We start from the raw sequence: 18,108 nt of genomic DNA on the forward strand, positions 1-18,108 counted from the left end.
TCAGGAAAAGAACCCCAAAGAATTTTTAAAAGCAGATGAAAATAGCCCTCACAGAAAAAAGTATTTGATAATTTTTATACCATGGGGATTTAGTTTATTTGAAGATACTCAGTTTAGTTCAGTCGCTCAGTTGTGTCCGACTCTTTGCGACCCCATGGACTGCAGCACACCAGGCCTCCCTGTCCATCACCAACTCCCGGAGTTTACTCAAACTCATGTCCATTGAGTCGGTGATGCCATCCAACCATCTCATCCTCTGTCATCCCCTTCTCCTCCCGCCTTCAATCTTTCCCAGCATCAGGGTCTTTTCAGATGAGTCAGTTCTTCACATCAGGTGGCCAAAGTATTGGAGTTTCAACTTCAGCATCAGTCCTTCCAAGGAATATTCAGGACTGATTTCCTTTAGGGTGAACTAGTTGGATCTCCTTGCAGTCCAAGGGACTCTCAAGAGTCTTCTCTAACACCACAGTTCAGAAGCATCAATTCTTTGGTGCTCAGCTTTGTTTATAGTCCAACTCTCAAATCCATACATGACTACTGGAAAAACCATAGCTTTGACTAGATGGACCTTTGTTGGCAAAGTAATTTCTCTGCTTTTTAATATGCTGTCTAGGTTGGTTATAACTTTTCTTCCAAGGAGCAAGCATCTTTTAATTCTATGGCTGCAGTCACCATCTGCAGTGATTTTGGAGCCCCCCAAAATTAAGTCTGTTACTGTTTCCACTGTTGAAGATATTAAGGACATAAAATGTCACTCATTAAAATGATTTTAAAAGTAATATTTCACTTGTTCAGTGTATTAGTGTTATTTCTGTCTTTCTTAGTCTTAAGTGCATAAGAGAAGGTTATAAAGAACATGTTCTAGAGTTGTACGGGCAGAAATATGTTCACAGAGACTCTAAAATGGGGTCGACCTAGGAATTGAACCCAGGTCTCCTGCATTGCAGGCAGATTCTTTACCATTTGAGCCAAAGAAGTCAAAATGGGGTCACGGATATTAAATACCTAATGTAGATGGAAAGAATTGGACTTTTGACTTTTAGATCCATTGTTATAAAATACATATTTGTGTACTGACTACCTTGTTTCCCTGGTGGCTCAGATGGTAAAGAATCTGCCTGCAGTGCAGGAGACCCAGGTTTGATCCCTGGGTCGGGAAGATCCTCTGGAGAAGGAAATGGCAACCCACTCCAGTATTCTTGCCTGGAGAATTCCGTGGACAGAGGAGCCTGGTGGGCTACGATCCAGGGGATCACAGAAGAGTTGGACCGACTGAGTGACTAACACTTTGCACTTTCAGTTTACCTTTGAGTACTTATTACATGCCAGGCGTTTTCCTTAAGTCTTTATGCTTAAACGTGCTACCTTGTTTGAATGTTGCAACGGCCCCACGTGGTTAGTCTGTTTTCAGTTTTCTGTAGAGGAGGAGTTAGCACAGAGGGGTCAACTTCCAGAGCTGTGCAGTGAGCGTTAGTAAGTGGAGGAACTGGGATTTGAACAAAGGCAGCCAGACTCCCCACCAAGCCACGCTCTGGTGTGCATGTGCAGGCGTGGCTGTTTGCTGAAGAGCGATGACTCTCCAGTCTTGTCCCCACCACCTCTCAGTAGCAGTGAAGACGGCTTCTTACAGGTGTCCTTAGTTAGGAGAGGTGCCTCTGGAAGATGAAAAGGAGACAGGTGTGGGCCTCAGCCCCCTGACAGGTCCAGTTGGGGGTAATGCCTTAGTCTCGCCAGCCAAGCATATCACTTGTTTTTAATTTGTACTCAGGTAGTGGTTGGGGTTAAATATGGACATTTATCCCAAGTACTTGATGTGAAGGGGACTTATTTTTGGCTTTTTTTGGCTTGTGGAGGAGACTCGCATTTGCTGAGCATCTGTTGTCATGTTCATTCTTCCCAGTAAAAGTGGGAAAAGAAAACCATGAACACTGATGAGAATGGAAGATATAAATCAGTTCTTTTTACAACAGGTTGATTAAAATTTTTGAGATATTTGATATCTCTTCATAGACTTAAATTGTTAGAGTAAAAACAATGAAAAAAAGTGAATTCCCATTCCTTACGCCCACAGATGAGACTTGATTTTGTAGGCTTAAGTGTTTATGGAACGCCTTTTCTCCCAGCTAAGGGCACGCTCAGCGAGGACACCATCAGAGTGTTTCTGCATCAGATCGCAGCTGCCATGCGCATCCTGCACAGCAAGGGCATCATCCACAGGGACCTCAAGCCCCAGAACATCCTGCTGTCCTATGCCAATCGCAGGAAGTCCAGTGTCAGTGCTGTTCGCATCAAAATAGGTATGTGGCTATGTTGTTTCGCTCAAAGAACAGTTTTGAGACTCAATATTCTTTTAGGTAATTTTAGTTCAGTGAGAATGATGAATTTTGTCGAGACGCTTTTGAGATTTTTGTTCTGTTCACTGAAGTCCATTTGGATGTGGGAATCCTTTACGTTGTTGGCAGCAGGTGCTAAATTTCAGACAGGGCTGACGGGCCTGCACCAGGGATTCGAGTAGGAATCTCAGCAGGAGATGCTTCTCTTCGTCAGAGGGAAGCTAACACATTGCATTGCTGGCAGCAAATTAATACCCTGATTCTTCACAGCTCATGGGATTTTAACCTAAGGGATCTGAGAGACCATTTAGTTCAGGCTTCTTACTTGGAAGATGTTTTGGTTTTTTTTTAGCTCGCTCAAGGCAGACATGGCTCAGATGGTAAAGAATCTACCTGCAGTATGGGAGACCTGGGTTCGATCCCTGGGTGGGGAAAATCCCTTGGTGAGGGAAATGGCTACCCACTCCAGTATCCTTGCCTGGAGAATCCCATGGATAGAGGAGCCTGGTGGGCTATACAGTCTATGGGGTCACTACGAGTTGGACATGACTGAGCGACTAATACTTTAGCCCTCTCAGGATTATTTGAAGCACTTTGTAATGCTAGATTTTTTTTTTTAAAGCTGTTCTCATGGTTGTTGGAAAAACAATTTTTTACCAGTATTTTAAGAAATCTCTGTTATTATATAGGTTGCATTTGGTATCTGGAGGAGGATGAGAACAGCTCAAACTCTATACCTAGTGTTGATATTTAATGAGAGCTTTATTAATGAATCATTTACTGTTATTGGTATTTTCTCTTGCAAAGCATGGAACTCCCTGCTTGGTTACAGAAGTGGCAGAGCAGCGGCTTGTGCCATTGGTGGCTACTACCATTGTCTAACTTGTTGAAAGTGAGGTGGCCACTTCTTTCTTTGGTGGACAGTCTAAGTCAGTAAGCTCTAGTTTCTCATGGCTCTTTTGTGTCTGCTTGTATCTAAAAGAATCATATGATCTGTGTTAAGTGTGGGAAAGGTATCCTTTGACTTTCTTCCTTTTATTTTGTGAAACAGCTGATTTTGGTTTTGCTCGTTACTTGCATAGTAACATGATGGCTGCCACACTGTGCGGGTCCCCAATGTACATGGTGAGTGTTTGCATCCTTTGTGTTTACAGCGGAAAGCATTGGAATTTAAGTATAAAGCTTGTTTCCAACTAAGATGTCATTTTTATCATAGTCTGAGTTTTTATTATTTACAAATGTTAATTATAGTACTGAAATGCTGTAATACAGACGTCTTTCGCTTTAGCCTAGTGGACTATAAAAGTCATCTTTGCCCATTGGCATTTATTTTTTAACATGATTAGTTATTATGGTAGAAATCTTCTATTAGATTAAATTAGAAATAAAAATTGATGAAGTATGGTCATGCTATACATGATGTATAATTTTAGGAATACTTAAAAAAATCTCCTGGGGCATATCTTCACCTATAGGGTGTAGTCATCCTTTGCATGTTGTCTCTTGACAGGATCCCCATACTATAGAAATGTTTCCCATTCGCGTCAGACGTAACAGCTGAAAAATCTTACTTTTCTTCTTTATCCTTTCCTGTGGTTACTCTCAGGTCTAATAGGGTGAGGCTGTGACACTTCTGAACTAATGGGAGGTGGTAACCCTGGAAACACCTTGATTCTGGAGCTTCAGAATCCTGTGAAGTAAATGAACCTACTTCAGTTTGAATTTAAAATGGGTTTATGTTCAGATAGGATTTCTTCTAATGTAAAATCAACTTTGAGATCAAGAGAACTAGTACTCAAAGTTCAAAAAAATTTTGTGTTAGATTTACTTTTTCTTGATCATAACTGTACTGCTTATATGATAAATCTTATAATTTAATATAATTAAATACTACTTTGCACTTCTTGAGTGTGAAATCAGTTCGGTCTTGAACTTACAGCCTTGAGGATAGAGAGAGTACTTGGGCTGATTATTAAAGGAAGTTGACCCAGTAAGAAGTTTACTAGGAACAATAAATAAAAATGTTATGCCTAGAAAATAAAATGTCACTGTCATTCAGTGTATTTAGCATTTCCAGTCAATGCTTGCCTTGATTGATGGTAGTTTTAGAAAGCAATATCTAATGAGAGAGGAGAAAACAGCTGTAACAAAGTATCAGAGACTTTTTGTTTGCTTTTAAGACTGTTTTTATTATGTTTTCCGTGATAGATTTTCCGCTATTTTGGAGTTTTTAAATGGTGGAAATAGGACTAACGTAGCAAACACTTGTGTGCCTACCATCCGCATTCGACAGTTAACATTTTACCATGTTCACCTTGGTCTTCTTTTAGAAAAAATGAAATATTTCGGAAGCGGTTTGTGTACCTTCTGTAACCTGCCCTTCTCACTCTCCTACTCTCCCACCCCAGAAGTAACCCTGATCTTGGGACTGGGGTGTACTCTCTGTTATTATTTTTATGCTCTTTCTGTATTTTGTGTGTCCATCCTATTATATAGAAATATTTTCTTTCTGGAACCTGCTGCTTTTCCTCCACTGTTGTTTTTGGGACTTGCCAGTAAACCTCAGTGTAAGAATGTCGGTCTATATTGGTTGCAGTATCATTTGATTATGGCAATATCACAGTGTGTTGTTGTTTTTGTTGTTGTAGTTTTGTTAGTGTGACCTTCTCCAGTTAACACATGCAGATCAATTATGTAACTGACATTATGCACGTCTCTTGACTTGCTTTCTCCCCAGGCTCCTGAGGTTATCATGTCTCAACATTATGATGCCAAGGCCGACTTGTGGAGCATTGGGACAGTGATATATCAGTGCCTCGTTGGAAAGCCACCTTTTCAGGTACCGTGACTGTTTTCAGGTATACTTAGTTTGGGGCTCTTTTCATTTTGCAGTTGCCTTTGACTTATAAAATGGGAATGCAGTTGACCCTTGAACAGTGTAGGGGTTAATACTAGGTAATACTAGGTTTGCCAGCTCAGGCTTACAACCCCATGGGAAATAGGTGTGAATGGTGACATTAGTGCTTCCTGCTTAGCCTGGATTTGGGGTCTGGGAATCCATGTGAGGGCGGGGGCAGGTGTAGGAAGGTGGGTAACAGCTCTCCTCCCGCCTCTCCTGAAGGAGAGGTCATTGGTTTCACACAATCTAACTTAGGTACGTCTGCCTCTCCCTTAACATTTTGTCAGAAGGAGCTCTTCTAGCATATGATCACAGTGATTCTTCTTGAGTTCATATTGGCCAGTTACAGAGACAGTTTTTTAAATCTGAAAACTAAAACAGAGAGAAATAATTTGCCCAAGATGGTATTAAAAGTCAGTGACACAGCAGGTTGAACACTTGATTTCCTAGCCTGGTTTGAAGGTAGAGGCAGCTTCAGTAATTCAGCAGCTCTTACTGCGAGGCTGCTGTGTTGTGTTCTGGAGAGGTTGGAAAGGAGCACTTTCTTCGTTCTCTGGCTTGACTCCCTTGAAGGTACGTTGCACCTGACTCCACACAGCACACCTGTTGGATGGGCCGTGTAACCTCCAGAGTAGTGACTCTTCTGAGCCTCAGGCCTCTCTGAGAATCTGACCTCAGAAAGATAAATTATGCCCGGATGTGCAGAATCTGCATACAGTGTCAGAGGTGTTAGAAGTTCCTTGTGCCCATCAATGGCTCCCTCAGCAGTCCATGGCTTTCCAGTTCAGTTTCTATTCTATTGCAAGAATATGAGCATCCATCATGTGATTTGGAGTTTTTGCACTTGGTTTTTTAGGAAATTAAACCATTTTCTTCTTTTTTTTTTCCAACAGGCTAATAGTCCTCAAGACCTAAGGATGTTTTATGAGAAAAACAGGAACTTAATGCCTAGGTATGTGTCTTGATTACACTGGGTTTTACTATGTCAATACTGTGTTATTTATATGAATTCTATGTGTTTTATGTATGTTTTTCCATTATTGCATCTTTTTTTCAGTTAGCAGTAAGGAGAGCATTCATTTTAACAGGAAATTAGAAAGCTACTAGAGCATCATACCAGAGAAAGCAATGGCACCCCGCTCCAGTACTCTTGCCTGGAAAACCCCATGGACGGAAGAGTCTGGTGGGCTGCAGTCCATGGGGTTGCGAAGAGTCGGACATGACTGAGCGACTTCACTTTCACGCATTGGAGAAGGAAATGGCAACCCACTCCAGTGTTCTTGCCTGGAGAATCCCAGGGATGGCAGAGCCTGGTGGGCTGCCGTCTATGGGGTTGCACAGAGTCGGACATGACTGAAGCGACTTAGCAGCAGCAGTAGCAGAGCATCATACATGCCCATGTGCTGTGCCATTTTCTTTCTTTTTAAAAATGTTAAGTTTATTCAGAAGAAAAACCTGTAGAAGTTATGTGTGTGTTTTGAGGGAAGGGAGGGAAATGCAAACAGAATAGATGGGTGTAAAGCAGAAAGTGGCTGGGCTTCCCCTGCTCTTAGGGAGAACAAGAGTTTGCTGTGTACCTTTTGAAATTCTTTTTCTTTAGAAATATTTCTGGTGTGAGTTCTGTTTACATGTTTGACTGCTTATTTATGTATCAGTATTTATTCTGTTGTTCAGTTGCTAAGTTGTGTCTGACTGTGACTCCATGGACTGCAGTACACCAGGCTTCCCTGTCCTCCCCTATCACCCGGAGTTTGCTCAAATTCATGTCCGTTGACTTGGTGATGCTATTTAACCATCTCATCCTCTGCTACTTTCTTCTGCTTTTGCCTTCAGTCTTTCCCAGCGTCAGGGTCTTTTCCAATAAGTTGGGTCTTCACATCAGGTGGCCAAAGTATTGGAGCTTTAGCTTAACATCAGTCCTTCCAATGAATAATCAAGGTTGATTTCCTTTAAGATTGACTGGTTTGATCTTGCTGCTGTTCAAGGGAGTCTCAAGAGTCTTCTCCAGCACCACAATTCGAAAGCATCAATTCTTCAGTGCTCAGACTTTTTTATGGTACAACTCTCACATTGGTACCATAACTACTGGGAAAACCATAGCTTTGATCATACAGAATTTTGTTGGCAAAATGATGCCTTTACTTTTTAATAGGCTGTCCAGGTTTGTCATAGCTTTTTTTCCCAAGGAGCAAGTGTCTTTTAATTTCATGGCTGCAGTGAAATTTAGTTTAATGCACTGTCCATGGTGATTTTGGAGCCCAAGAAAATAAAGTCTGTTACTGTTTCCACTTTTTCCCCTTCTATTTGCCATTAAGTGATGCCGTGAACTTAATTTTTTGAATGTTGAGTTTCAAGTCAGCTTTTTCACTCTCCTCTTTCACCTTCATCAAGAGGCTATGTAGTTCCTCTTCACTTTCTGTCATTAGAGTGATGTCATCTGCATATTGATAGCTTTCCCAACAGTCTTAATTCCAGCTCGTGATTCATCCAGCCCAGCATTTCGTGTGATGTTCTCTGTGTATTAGTTAAATAAGCAAGGTGACGATATACAGCCTTGTCGTATTCCTTTCCCAATTTTGAACCAGTCTTTTGTTCCATGTCTGGTTCTTACTGGTGCTTCTGCCACATATAATACAATACAAGTTACTTTGCAAATTGTTCTGTGGCTTTTTTAAACTTATGTATAGCATTTGTTTGGAGACACTTGTATTTAAGCTCTGCCCTTTTCCAGGCAGAATTGGAGGTTGCTCTTTGTTTAACAGAGAACTCTGTAGCAACTCTCAGTGCCAGGTTGAAGTTGTGTTAAAACTCAAGGTAGGCTGTGCTTGTGAGGGGCTTTGTCCTGCAGATATTCTGACAAAGGCAGTGAGAATCTCAAGACAAGAGTCTTCCCAGACTGATGCTGCTTCTCAGAGGCAGCTGCTTAATGGGTTGTTTTTCTTTTAAGGAATGAGGCTTTATCATGGTTGTCTTGGTACAAAATGTGGTATTTGTGAAACTGCATATACATTTTCATTTACCATAATGAAAGCAAAAGTTGTGTAGTGAATATATATAAACTCACCACTGTAGTGGGTTTTTTTCCCCTCACCCACAGCATTCCCAGAGAAACATCACCTTATTTGGCTAATCTTCTATTGGGTTTGCTTCAGAGAAACCAAAAAGATAGAATGGACTTTGGTAAGTAATATTGTCAAATTTTGTATCTGGTTTCTAATTTTGTGTATTTTGAAAAGTTTCTTTTTAATTTATGTTTTATTGAAGTATTGTTGATATACAGTGTTGTGTTAGTATCTGATGTACAGCCAAGTGATTCTGTTATACACACACATATTCTTTTTCATTATGGTTTATCACAGGTTGTTGAATATAGTTTCCTGTTATACAGTAGGACCTTATTGTTTATCCGTTCTATATATAATAGTTCACATCTGCTAATCCCCAACTCCCAGTCCCTCCTTACCCTCCTTTCCTCTCTTGGCAACCACATGAAAAACTATTTTTTTTAAGATACTATAGAGGTTTCAGAGGAAAATGAAATTCATTTTTACTTTTCTTTCTATCTCTGTGTTTTTCCTTTTTACATATTTTGTAAATGTTTGGAAAGAATATAAATGTTTAATATAATCAATAATTTAGAAACTATTATCCTGTATGTCGAGGGCTTCCCTGGTGGCTCAGAGATTAAACTGTCTGCCTGCAATGCGGGAGACCTGGGTTCGATCCCTGGGTCAGGAACATCCCCTGGAGAAGGAAATGGCAACCCACTCCAGTACTCTTGCCTGGAGAATCCCATGGGTGGAGGAGCCTGGTGGGCTACAGTCCACAGGGTCATATTGGCCCATTTTTCTCATGGTTACTGGACAGTGTTCATTTAATTTCTTTCTCTGAAAGATAGAAATATTTACCAATTGCATGAACTAAAGTTTAATTTCAGTTTTTACAGAAGTTTCAGAAAAGATATATCCAGATTATTTCATCTTGCCCCCTATACAGAAATTGTTAGAACTACTTTCTATTGAGAACATTTACTGAGGCCATGAACTGAGTGCTTCAGAGAGTGAGGTTATTTAGACTAAATCTGAGTTAATCTCACTCCTGATCTTGTATTATCTGGCAAACTTCTATGCTGTGCTGTTCTCCTTGCCCACTCTGTGCTATTTAGTAGCACATAATTTGGAGACCTAATGATAAATGAGATGGTCTTTGTGGGCTTTTAAAGAAACAATAAAAAATTATACATAGAGGAAAAGAGAGTAAAATAATAAACTTCCATGTACTCACCTACCTATTTATCTTTGTCTAATTAGCAGGCTTACTGTGTAGGTTTTATCCTTGGTGAATAGCTGAAGGAACTAAATTAAATGTGAAACTAGCTGTAGGAATACTTATGGGATAGAAGGGTGGAATTTACTGTACAAATCAGCTGCCTAAGACTTCTTGTCAGCACAGTTGACAGCTGTAGTTCACATATGTGCTTAGCGAGGGCCTGGCTGCGGTTCTCTGTGTTGTTGTCTGCTTGAAGACAGCCACGCAAGAGGACAGATCACTTTAGTTGTCTTGGTGGTACTATGTTAGTAATAGGCATTTGGAGAATTCACAGCCATTATTTTTAAATTTTCATTGATTGAGAATTACTTACAATTTGATGATTTTTATAGATGATTTATAAAAATAACATGCTGTTACATTGAAAGGAAATTGTGTCTGTATAAAGAATGTAATAATAATTATGAGCTTTCTTGGTGGCTCAGTGGTAAAGAATCTGCCTGCTAATATGGGAGACCTGGGTTCGATCCCTGGGTTAGGAAGATCCCCTGGAGAAGGAAATGGCAATCCACCCCAGTGTTCTTGCCTGAGAAATCTCATGGTCAGAGGAGCCTGGCGGGGTCTATGGGGTTGCAAAAGAGAGTCGGACATGACTTAGCAACTAAACAACAATAACAGTAATAATTATATATGATTTCAAGGGTACTATGTTGACTACATCAACAAGATCAACCCGTCTGCCAAAATCAACGTCAGTTTAAAGGTTGCATTCTCATTTTCATTACAGAAGCATTTTTCAACCATCCTTTCCTTGAGCAAGTTCCAGTAAAAAAATGTGAGTACCCACTTTTTACATTTTTACTAAACAAGTAAATGCAACCATAAGGAAAAATTAGTATTTGGTATCACAAAATTAATCTTTTATGTGCTTCTCAAGATTTCATTGGGCTTTTCTTAAATACCTATAGTTGTGTTTATTTAGTTACAGTTCTATTTTTCCTTCTACATCCAAGTTGAAATAGATCAGTAATTGCTGTGTTGTTAGTTTCATCCATGGGAGTATGTGGATGTGAATTTCTGGTCAACACAAAGCTGTGGCAGTTGTGGTGGGTTTCCTAGTGGACGACTCACGTAATTACACTTAGTGGCCTCTCTTCCCTCGTGTTTCTCCCCAGCCTGCCCAGTCCCGGTGCCCATGTATGCCGGCTCTGCCTCTGGAGGCTCCTATGGCAGCTCTCCATCCTGTCGTTTCGCCTCTCCACCGGTAAGTCCTCGGGTTCTTAAAAGTGACTGTAGAGTCTATGCTGGTGCATCTGCTCACAGACAGAGCTGCAGATATGTTATGGGTGTTCTCTTTATGTATGGAGTTTCCTAGCGCGGCTGAGGCCTGAGCAGGGAGCCCTGTTGCTGAGGATCTCGGTTTGGAATCTGCCCCTACCTAGATGTGCACACTTCAGCAGAACATGGTACCTCTCAGGGCTGCCTTCCTCTGAACCAGGAACACAGTGCTCTCACCTTCTCATGCTCAGTAAGTTTGGGAAGGGTTTCACTGTGACAGGTAGATAGGTAGCTTTGTATTTATTTTATGAACATCATAAACATCAGTCTGGAGAGTTAGTGCACACAGAACTCCAGTGGTAGAGAAGTGCCCTTTGGGCCTGAGACCCCGTCGTCATGGCAACAGGCCCTGTGAGCTGCTCCCCTGCAGCCCTTCCCTCCAGACTCAGTGCTTCTTCCTGGTCCTGAGATTGCCTTCCTCCGGCTTTGCTCCTCCAGGTCTTGCCTTTCCCTCTTCTGTGTTTTCCTGGACTTTCCCCCACATCTCTCTTGCTGCCTGAGAGAGTTGTGACCTTGAAACTTCTCACAAGTCAAAGTCCAGAGGCCATTGTGTCAGCCTCTGCAGCCATTTTTCAGATTGGCCTGCAGACATGCATTTCTTGACTTCTGCTGGCAGTGGGGCTGGGGAGCTGCACAGGAAGCGGGCTGGGGGTTAGGAGCCTGCTGCTCAAGAGTCTGGGCTTGGACATGTCCACATTCATGACTCCCCATGTTGCCTGTGACAGGTGACTCAGTCTCTCTGAGCCTAAGTAAAGTGAGCATAAGTTAGATGCTTCATGGCATTTTTAAGGATAAAGAGGAAAAGCACTGACCGCACTGCTCAGCACATGGTAATACTCACGCAGTGGCAGGTGCTGTTATTCCTGTTTTCCAGGGAGACCCTGTGGCCCCTGGTGAAGGCAGAGGCTGGAGCAGCCTGTGGCACATGACTGAGTCCTAATACTGGCAGAGTCCTGCACAGCCTGCCGACTCAGACCAAATAGAAAGGCAAAGGGCTAAGAAGATTTAGTTATATTCCCGTGGATTTAAAGACTAAGAGGGAAAAAAAAGTGTCGTATATTTCCTGTTTCAGTCTGGAATAAAGAAAAACACTGAATCTGAAGTGAGTGGGAAGAGTTTGAGGAAGTGCACTGTTAGGGAGAGACTGCAGACTGTCTGGCCCTGCCGCTTGCCCCTGTAACCTGCTGGCCAGGTCAGCTCCTCACCCGTAACATAGGCCTGGTTACCCTCTGGTTGCAGTGTGGTTGGCGGTACGTGGTGGGTACATGATGACTGTAGTTGCCATGATGGAGCATGTACGTGATGCAAGGTGACACGGGGTGTGGAGAGCACAGTGTGTGGTGGAGAGGGGAGGGCAGGGGAGGACCTGGGTGTGGGGAGGCCTGCGGGGTGGTTGGACAACCATGGGAGGAGACAGAGAAGGGGTCACCAGGGGAACGCAGGGGGAAGGTGCTTTGACAGGACAATGCGTGTTGGGTTTTTGTTGGATGAGACTGTTGAAATGGAGAGCAAAAGAGGAGTGCTTGGGCTGCTGGAAGAGCATACCAGCGCTCATAGGACCAGGGAGAGGACATGGCGGGGAGGGGAGGCGTAGTTATTATAGATGCTCAGAACTTAGTGAGTGCGGGCCAAGTCGCTTCAGTCATGTCTGACTTTTTGTAGCCCTATGGACTGTAGCCTGCCAGGCTCTTCTGTCCGTGGGATTCTCCAGGCAAGGATGCTGGAGTGGGTTGCCATGCCTTCCTCCGGGGATCTTCCCAACCCAGGGGTTGAGTCTCTTATGTCTCCTACATTGAACCCATGGATTGAGTTTCTTATGTCTCCTGCATTAGCAGGTGGGTTCATTGCCACTAGTGCCACCTGGGAAGCCCCAGAACTTTGGTAGAAAAATCTTTTTTAGAAGGCCTTAATGAAGAGCTCATGCTTGAAGTGAAAATAACATATCCGGAAATAAAAGAGCAGGAATGTTTCTGTATAATTTCCAATTAGAGATTAGAAAGTGGAGTGATCTGATAGGCCTTGTGTCAACATAATCTGCAACAGTGAGGTGACATCCCGCATGCACTCCTTCCCTCCTGGAGCTGGGCTATACTCCTGTACTGAGGGGGATGCAGGCAGGCATGCCCATGTGATGATCTGTTCTTTACATTCTCCCAAAATAACCCAGCTGCTGCTTTACTCCAGAGAAGTCTTTGAAAGGTGAAAAACAAAAACTGTGTAACAAAAAAATTCAAATAATTCTGTTAGATCTGATACTGGCTATAGGCTAAATGCTATGTAGATAATACCTCTTGAATATCTACTCTTCTAATTATATGTATTTAATGTCCACTTTGTGTGAAGTTTTGGACACGGCAGGTTGCTTTGTTGAGCAGCTCTGGGTTTGGTTGTGTAGAGGAGAGGCCAGTGGAGCAGCCTGTGGGAGGCAGATACCTCACGCCTCTTGTTGCCTGTGGGACTGGGGATGAGGCCATGAAATCAGACTGAGAGCTTGCAGAGACCCTCGGCAGAGACATTGAGCTGAGTTTTGAATTTGTAAGAGCGGTAACGTAAGCAGAGGAATCCCCGTGGAACCATGAGCTGTTGCAGCAGTCTGTAGCCCACCATGGCCACATACGTTTGTTAGAATTAAATGAATTGCAGATTCAACTCGATAGTCTTCCTGGCCACATGTCACATGTTTATAGCCAGCTATAACTGATGGCCACCACCCTGTACAGAGCTGAACCCTCTGGCGTTGCAGGAAGCGCATGGGACAGACTCCTCTCATGGCCCAGTCTGAGGGTACAGAGAAGAACAAGGTGATGTGCTGGGGGTGGCGAGTGGAGCTGGGGTGGGGCAGTCTTCATCCTGGCAGAATCTGGGCTACGAGCAGAGCAGGCTGTGTGTGCTGAGCCATTTGAGTGGCTTTCAGTGGAGAGTGACCTGATCCACTGTGTGTTTTAGCAAATAAATTCCTCTGTAAGCAGGTAGGGGATTGGATGGAAGATCAGAGGAGAGGCCTCTCTCCTAGAGCAAAGAGAACAGCCTGTGACCATTGCACTGTTTTTGGTTTGTTTTGGGGTTTGCTTTGTTTGTCTTTGAGAATGAGGGACTGAACTAAGTCGGCAGTAGGAAAGAGGAGGACAAGGGGCCAGAAAGAGCAGGATGAGGAGTCTGCAGTGCTTAGCGATTGCTTGAATTTGGGACCTAAGGAAGAGGGTCTCGATGGGCCCTGAGTGGTGTGAGTTGATGGAGCCGCTTAGTGGGGGAGCACAAGGATGATGCACTGTGATGTGCAGGCCCAGGGGCAGGTCTGAGCTTGGGAGTCAGCACTCTGCAGGGGTAGTTGATGTAGGAAGGTGACAGTGGGCCCCAGGTGGGTATAAACTGTGAGGGTTGGAGGCCAGGGTGGCACTGGGGAAACTCATACTCCACCGGTCTCCTTAGAGGGGCACAAGAGACTGAGAAGTAGAAGGGGAAGCAGAGAGCAGGGTCCCTGAATGGAGGGCTGGGGGCCCAGTGTCTGGGAAGCAGAGTCCAGTACCTGAAGTAGTAGCGGAGGGTCCACAGACCTGGCAGTGGAATCACTGGGAAGCTTAGTAAAGGCAGTTTCATCGGAGGGTTGAAGGCAGAAAGAGGCTTATGGTGAGTTAAGCGATACTTTTGGGGAAGGAAATGGCAACCCACTCCAGTACTTTTGCCTGGAAAATCCCATGGACAGAGGAGCCTGGTAGGCTACAGTCCATGGGGTCGCAAAGAGTCCAACACGACTGAGCGACTTCCCTTTCACTTTTCACTTTCATGCACTGGAGAAAGAAATGGCAACCCGCTCCAGTGTTCTTGTCTGGAGAATCCCAGGGACGGAGGAGCCTGGTGGGCTGCCATCTTTGGGGTCACACAGAGTCGGACACAACTGAAGTGACTTAGCAGCAGCAGCAAGTGATACTTTGGAGGTGAGGAATTTAAGTCAGTGAAAACTAAAATTTCAAGAAACATTGTTAAGTGAAGAAGGGAGATAAGATGGTAATTGAGAGAGTTATATTGATTTGAGATGTGAAGAAATTAAACATGTTTGTGTGCAGAGGGGAAAGCAGAGGGGAGTTGAACAGGGTCCTTGAAGAGGGAAGAGAATTAGTGGAAGATGACCTTTGAACCTGAGAAGCGTCTCGTCCGCCCAGGTGGCTGTGGATGAAGGTAATTTTGTAAATAGCAAAGGGAGACATTGAGAGAGTCCCTGCCTGGGGAGCAAGAGTGCGGGGAAGAATTGGTGGAATTAGGCGTTTGGAACCCGGCCCACCTCACCTGTTCTCTCTTCTGAGTTTTGTTTGTTTATGTATGAAATGGATTTCAGAATAGGGCTGGAGTTAGAGAATACACGGAAAGCTCTCAACAGGGCCCAGTGCCAAGCTCAGTGCCGAGCCCGTGGTGAGTGCTCTGCAATGTTACTCCCTCCAGCTTCCACTCTGTTTATAACCTTGAAGCATAAGTGCTCTTCAAAAAGCGATAAGGAGAATTTATATCATGTGTATGTCACACACACACCCAGGGAAGTGATAAGGAGATTTGAGACTGGTTTCACTGTTCAGTGACAGTCAAAGGAATAGTAGCGGTTTAAAACTGGGCTTTACAGAGCATTTTGTAGTATTTTTCTTAAATAGAAACAAAGGTTAAACAGGGTAATGGGGACCTAACACAGTAAGTTATGAAGTTCATCGTTTTAGGAGACTCTTGTATGATGAAGATATTCAATTAAGGTTGTGACTACTGTCCTTGAACTAGGCAAGTGCCAAGAGGTATATAGCTACTTATGCCCAAGGATCTATTCAATACATGCATATGCTTTTCTTCCCTTACGGTCCTATCTTCCACAAATCCCTTATGGTTCTATCTTCCACAAATCAACTCCTTCCCCTGACAAAAAAGAAAAAAGGAACACACCCACACCTGTAAGGCTTTCTAAATCTTTCTTTCTGGAAGTGTCAGTAATTCCCTGTGCTTATACACAGTTATCCTTACTGATTTAGTTACTTTTCTGTATAACATAGTCGCTTGCTTTCCCTTTTATGATATTTCTTCATTGGAGATTGAAAACTGTGTGCAGAATGTCATTCAAGTCCCTGGACATTTTGTTTTGGTCATTAGGTAAGCAGGTATTGAGTATCTGCTTTGCTAGGCCATGAGCTGAAGCGGGGATGGGACATGATACAGATTCACAGCAGACCTTTCAGGGGAGGCGGACCTGTGCACGTGATAAGAGGTGTGATGTGTTTTAAGTATCACTTTTGGGAAACATTTTAGACGGTGTTATGGAAACACACCTTAAACTGTGCTTCTCTAAGGGAAAGGTTTTCCAAAGAGATTTTTAAAATCTTCAGTGGAATTGAACTCTGTGCCACTTTCATGAAAAAAATATTCCTTAGTCTAATGGCTGTTCTGACTTGCATTTTATTGAGGCCAGTTTTAATTTTATGTTGTTAATTTTAGTCCCTTCCAGATATGCAGCATATTCAGGAAGAAAACTTATCCTCCCCACCATTGGGTCCTCCCAACTATCTCCAGGTGTCCAAAGATTCTGCCAGTACTAGTAGCAAGAACTCTTCTTGTGACACGGATGACTTTGTTTTGGTTCCACACAACATCTCGTCAGACCACTCATGTGAGAATCTTTTCTGCTTGTACACATTGTATTTCTGAATTTACTAGACTAGCATTTTTTAACCTTTATGTCACGCTCTTGTGTGTAGGACACCTTTCCAAATGGACATTTTATTTAGTTGATGGATTCCCAGAACTATATGCCTACGTTCCTGTGACAGTAACCTTGGATTCCGAAGGTAGATGAAAACTTTGCAGGAAATGACCTCAAATTCTGTTTGTATCCAAACGGAAAGGAGTAGAGAAGCCAGCAGAATGAGATAAATTAAATTTAAGGAAAGGGTCTAAAGGAAGACCTCTTTTGGAAAAAATCTGAAAGTCAAAGGGTCTTCCAAACAGTCTGGCTTTGCTTCAGGAGATGCTGGCCAGAGTTCAGGAATGAGCTTCATAAACACACAGGAAGGATGTTTTATAAAGGAAGCAGAATCCAGGCTGCCTGAATCCAAGCCAGGATTCTGTGGAGTAGTGCAGGGCACTGGGAGACCTACGAGAAGAGAAGTTAGATAAAACAGGAGGAACCAGGGCTTGGTTGCAGAGGAGTAGGGTCAGAAGAGCTGGAAACTTGAAGACTTTAATGATTGAATAGTATCAGGTTGACTGTGTGCATATGTAGGAAGCTGGAGAAGTCTGTGTCAAGAGGTCTCAGGATGTTTGTCAAATTCATATTTAATAGCTGCTTACATTAGCCCTTTGCTAGCTGTCATGAAGGCTGTGACCTGAGACCAGACACACTTTAGGGCTGCTTGGCTGGGGCAGGGGAATCATGCACAGCATGTAATAGCAGGTGGCAGGTTCTGACCAGAGCACCGAGAACTGGGAGTTGCCTTTAAAAATCATCCTGTGTGGTAGTTTTATCCTACTGAAAAAGTAATGAAAGTTTTAAATTGTGAAATATTTCAAACCACATAATATAGCAGATACTCAAATTGTCCACCATGCTAATTTTATTTATGTCACCATTTTGCCATGGATGTTTTAGATGTCTTTTTAAAGGTATACAATGCTGTAGGTACAGCCAGAGCACCTGGCCTCATTCTAATCTTGCCAGAGATATATTCTTCTTCTTGATTTATATTATAATTCTAATATGCTTGTATCTAAAAAAAATAGTATTTTGGTGATATTACAGTTTTAAGTAAATGTTACATAGAATATTTGTTTCTGTGGTTTGCTTTTTTATTCCTATTTTTGATGTGTATCTACATATATAGCTAGGTGTGTATCTAGTTCATTTTAACTTACGAATTTTATATTGATAGTACAACTGAACCATAGTTTATCCATCTCCCTACTGATTATGACTTGGATCATTTCCATCTTTTTACTGTTAGAATGTGTGGTCACAGATGTCCGTGTGCCAGACTTCCCTCCAGGCAGCTGGAGATATGTACAGCTTCAGCTCTGTAAGATGTTGGTACAAGCAAGTTGTAGCCTATAGCCACTAGCAGCAGTGTCCTGTCATGCTGCCCCAGTAGTACCATGATGCCTTCTAGAGATTTTCATTATTTTTTCCATACTTAACTTTACCTGGAACTAATTTGTGTAGATGATAAGGATTCTATCAGTTACCCCAGTATTATTTATCAAATGTTCTGTCCTTTCCTCACTGATATGCAATCCCAGACTTGCCCT

At 42.7% G+C, this 18,108-nt stretch overlaps 1 protein-coding gene across 5 annotated transcripts in view; it reads left to right on the plus strand.

The window, feature by feature from the left end:
- The window catches only part of ULK2 (unc-51 like autophagy activating kinase 2), a 59,739-nt gene that overhangs the window by 11,075 nt on the left and 30,556 nt on the right, over positions 1-18,108 (plus strand). For all 5 annotated transcript variants that reach the window (XM_052657215.1, XM_052657213.1, XM_052657216.1 and 2 more), the window contains 8 exons: positions 2,124-2,297; positions 3,385-3,458; positions 5,071-5,172; positions 6,126-6,184; positions 8,330-8,412; positions 10,289-10,336; positions 10,677-10,765; positions 16,306-16,477. In XM_052657215.1, the coding sequence (XP_052513175.1) occupies positions 2,124-2,297; positions 3,385-3,458; positions 5,071-5,172; positions 6,126-6,184; positions 8,330-8,412; positions 10,289-10,336; positions 10,677-10,765; positions 16,306-16,477 (801 nt within the window). The remainder of the gene's footprint in view (positions 1-2,123; positions 2,298-3,384; positions 3,459-5,070; positions 5,173-6,125; positions 6,185-8,329; positions 8,413-10,288; positions 10,337-10,676; positions 10,766-16,305; positions 16,478-18,108) is intronic.

The sequence above is a fragment of the Budorcas taxicolor genome, chromosome 19 (assembly GCF_023091745.1).
Source record: "Budorcas taxicolor isolate Tak-1 chromosome 19, Takin1.1, whole genome shotgun sequence".
NCBI classification, from domain to species: domain Eukaryota; kingdom Metazoa; phylum Chordata; class Mammalia; order Artiodactyla; family Bovidae; genus Budorcas; species Budorcas taxicolor.